This window comes from Chironomus tepperi, unplaced genomic scaffold (genome assembly GCF_022539635.2).
Source record: "Chironomus tepperi strain 1889 unplaced genomic scaffold, CSIRO-AGI_Ctep_v1 contig_81, whole genome shotgun sequence".
Classification (NCBI taxonomy): domain Eukaryota; kingdom Metazoa; phylum Arthropoda; class Insecta; order Diptera; family Chironomidae; genus Chironomus; species Chironomus tepperi.
Genome location: NW_027226203.1, coordinates 451,349 through 454,520, shown reverse-complemented (window position 1 = coordinate 454,520; position 3,172 = coordinate 451,349). Strand labels below are relative to the sequence as shown.

At 28.5% G+C, this 3,172-nt stretch overlaps 1 protein-coding gene across 1 annotated transcript; it reads left to right on the top strand.

Annotated features, from left to right (window-relative positions):
- The first annotated feature begins 1,213 nt into the window (after nt 1–1,213).
- LOC139085718 (leucine-rich repeat-containing protein 15-like) lies at nt 1,214–2,783 on the top strand. Its single transcript, XM_070633848.1, has 3 exons — nt 1,214–1,279; nt 1,850–2,183; nt 2,301–2,783. Exons 1-3 carry the CDS (start codon nt 1,214–1,216, stop codon nt 2,726–2,728), a joined length of 828 nt encoding a protein of 275 aa, XP_070489949.1. The 3' UTR covers nt 2,729–2,783.
- The last annotated feature ends 389 nt before the right edge of the window (nt 2,784–3,172 follow it).

The window sequence follows — 3,172 nt, the reverse complement described above, 5'->3', positions numbered from 1 at the left end:
CTCGTCCATGTTCATGTATTTAAATATACAAAAAATATAAATATTCATTCAATTTTAATGGTGTTGGATACTCTATTTTTTTTTAATATATTAATCCAAAGTAATGTTAACCAATAAAGAAAATAAATAATCACAATAATTTTGTCTTTGTATTTATCATGTCTTAAAAGGAATTCTTCATTAGTCCTCTTTAGTTTATTCTCAGGTTCCATTAAGAAAGCAATCTATACCTGATATTGCTCTTAGAAGTATCAAACTTTTCTCTCTGTTTTTATTGTCTTCAGTTATTTTTATCTTCTGAAATCGGTAGACAATCATGACTGGCCGCCGACCTTTGACACCTTCGATCGGCAACCATTGCTAGATCTCAATAGGAGCGACCATTAGTCGTTGACTGTAAATTTTAGATGATATTCAGCAGGCTTTCGATGTTTGTCATCTGCCAATTGCCAACTCTGACTTATGTTGAACACGTACTTGTATTTATACGGAAATAATTAGGGATACGTTCACTTATCACGTTACGCAAAAAAACGAATTTTTAGACCCTTCCTTCTCGTTACAAAATGTCCATGAAAAATTTTTTTTTTTTTTGTTTAGGCTTTTACAAAATCTTAGACTTCCCCTACCCCCTAAAAAGCGAACGTAATAAGTGAACGGCCCCTAAAGAAATTATCAAAGTATAAATTAATTTATGATTAAATTGCTGACTTCAAATTTTACTTAAATCCTCAATAAATTTTATCGATGTTAAAATATATGAAAAAACACTTCCAAATTAATTTATTGCAATCCAGGGATGAAGTCTCCGAGAATATGACTAACATTTTATTTTAATTTTTTAAACTTTGAGCTTTTTCAGAAATTTAGACAAATATGTAAACCAGAATGTGATTTTATTAAAACTACACAACTTCATGAAAGCCTGGAAACTGAAACATCAAAATGCATGCGATAAATCCATGCTTTATCTTTTAATTAGCTTTTACCGGACACTTTAAAATAAGTGACATCAATTATTTGAAGCAGTTACCCGAAAAGATAACTAGTTTAAGTGCTTTTTTCCTTTTTTTGCAATTAACTTAATTGATTTCCCTTGAAATGCTGATTTTGATATATTTTATTGATTTTGCAATTTGTATAAAATCAGACAAAATTAATCAGTTAAAATTCAGTCTTCAAAAAACTGTCAAACAAAGCTTTAAAGTGAAAAATGAGTTTGAGCATTTGCCTTAAAATTTTCATCTTTTTGATAAGTTTCCGTGTTAGTTACAGTCAAGTGAGTTGTGTTTACAGGAATAATGATACTTACGGTTACACTTGTGACATCACAATAAAGAATCCCAATGGACTAAACAATTTTGTATCAATTAGTGGAACGCATATGACCGGGAAGACAAATGACAATATTAACAGAATCAATAGCATGGTCGGTTCTAATACTACAAACGTTCCATCAATAATTTGTGATAAGTTCAAAAATGCTCAGTCCATTAGCTTATATAATATTGGAATTCAAAAAATTGACGAAACTTCTTTTAAAAATTGTAAAAAGCTTACACATTTGGACTTAACTTTAAACAAAATCATTCAAATTAGTGAAAAATCGTTTAATGAAAATATAGAGCTTATAAGTTTATATCTAAGTGGTTGTCAAATTACACAATTGCCTGAAAATATTTTTTCAAAGCTTCAAAAATTAACAACACTGCTGTTGGACAGCAATAGGTTATCTGACTTGCCTCCAAAAATATTTAATCCATTAGTTAAATTATTTCAACTTTTTATTTCCACCAATCAATTAAAAGCTCTCAGAATTGAATGGTTTGCATCGCTCGTAAATTTACAGTATTTGTATCTTTATTCAAACCAAATTGAGGAACTTCCAATAGGAATTTTCAGTCCATTGACAAAGTTATTGACTCTTCAACTACAAAACAATAAGCTCAAAGTTATTAATTCAAATTCATTTGGTGTTTTGCCTAATTTAACCACTGTTGTCTTCCAAACAAATCAAATTGATGCTATTGACGAGAATTTTGTTGACTTTACTGGAGTAAAAACCATTTATATGATTAGTAATAAATGTGCAAATGCAACTATAACAGATACTTCATCTTCAAGATCAGCAATGAAATTAGCGCTTAGAACTTGTTTTGATAATTTCAACTATTTGACATTTGGTGAGAAATTTTAAATTTTTGAAATTTAAGAAAAATTTAAATTTTTGAAAGAATTTAATTAAAAATTGTGTTTATTTTATTTTTTTAACACTATTTCTATATCTTTTAAAAATAAAGGATGCAATTGCAATGAAATGGATGCAAGAATTTGCCAAATCGAAGATGAAAATGAGGAATTGCATATAAATATCCAAAACATCTTAAATCAGAATCAACAACAAGCAAATGCTACAGAACAACTTGAAAAAGAGGTCGACATTTTAGCTACTGGCCTTAATGACGTTCGCACAGAGTTGAGAAATACAACATTAGAAGGAGAAAAGTTGATGTTGGATCTTTTAAATAAAATTGAAAATTTAGAGAGCCAAATTGAGACACTTACCAATGAGAAGAATGAAATCAGCACAATGATTATTGAATTGCAGGAAGAAACTCAGCAGCTTCGCAAAGACACAGAAAAAGGATTGAAAAACCAACAAAGCGGACTTGAGGAATTAGAAAATGAGTTACTTGTATGGACATCACGCCCTTGTTCATGTCGTTAATATTATTTTTTAATTAATTATGATTTTTTTTGAGGTGTTGGGCTATTATATTCTGAATTGCATTATTATCCTAATATTACTCAAAAATATACATAATCCGTTTAATTATTTGTAAAATTCTATTTCTAAATCAAATAAAAATTCAATTTAATCAAAAAAATCACTAATTATAAATTTAATAAATAAAGTCTTAACAAACACAGTCATGAATGTCATTATCTCATCGCTTAAAATTCCACACAAACATCCATTAATTTCATCTTTAGACATTTTAATAATGAACAAAATAAATATTAAGCAATAATAATAACAATAATAATGGCAATAATGATAGCAGAACTACGCTTATAAATCTTCCACCAACAAAACAGCCAAGCGTGTAAGAAGAAATCAAATGAAAAGGCAATAAAAAAGTGCAAAAAAGAGATGAAAAAAAAAAATCCC

What these genes read in the sequence shown, in the direction of transcription:
- LOC139085718 (XM_070633848.1), top strand. Translation starts at nt 1,214, where the DNA reads ATGAGTTTGAGCATTTGCCTTAAAATTTTCATCTTTTTGATAAGTTTC. An exon ending in TCCGTGTTAGTTACAGTCAA is followed by an intron (nt 1,280 to 1,849) that starts GTGAGTTGTGTT and finishes GTAAATTTACAG; the next exon opens with TATTTGTATCTTTATTCAAA. An exon ending in TTTCAACTATTTGACATTTG is followed by an intron (nt 2,184 to 2,300) that starts GTGAGAAATTTT and finishes TTAAAAATAAAG; the next exon opens with GATGCAATTGCAATGAAATG.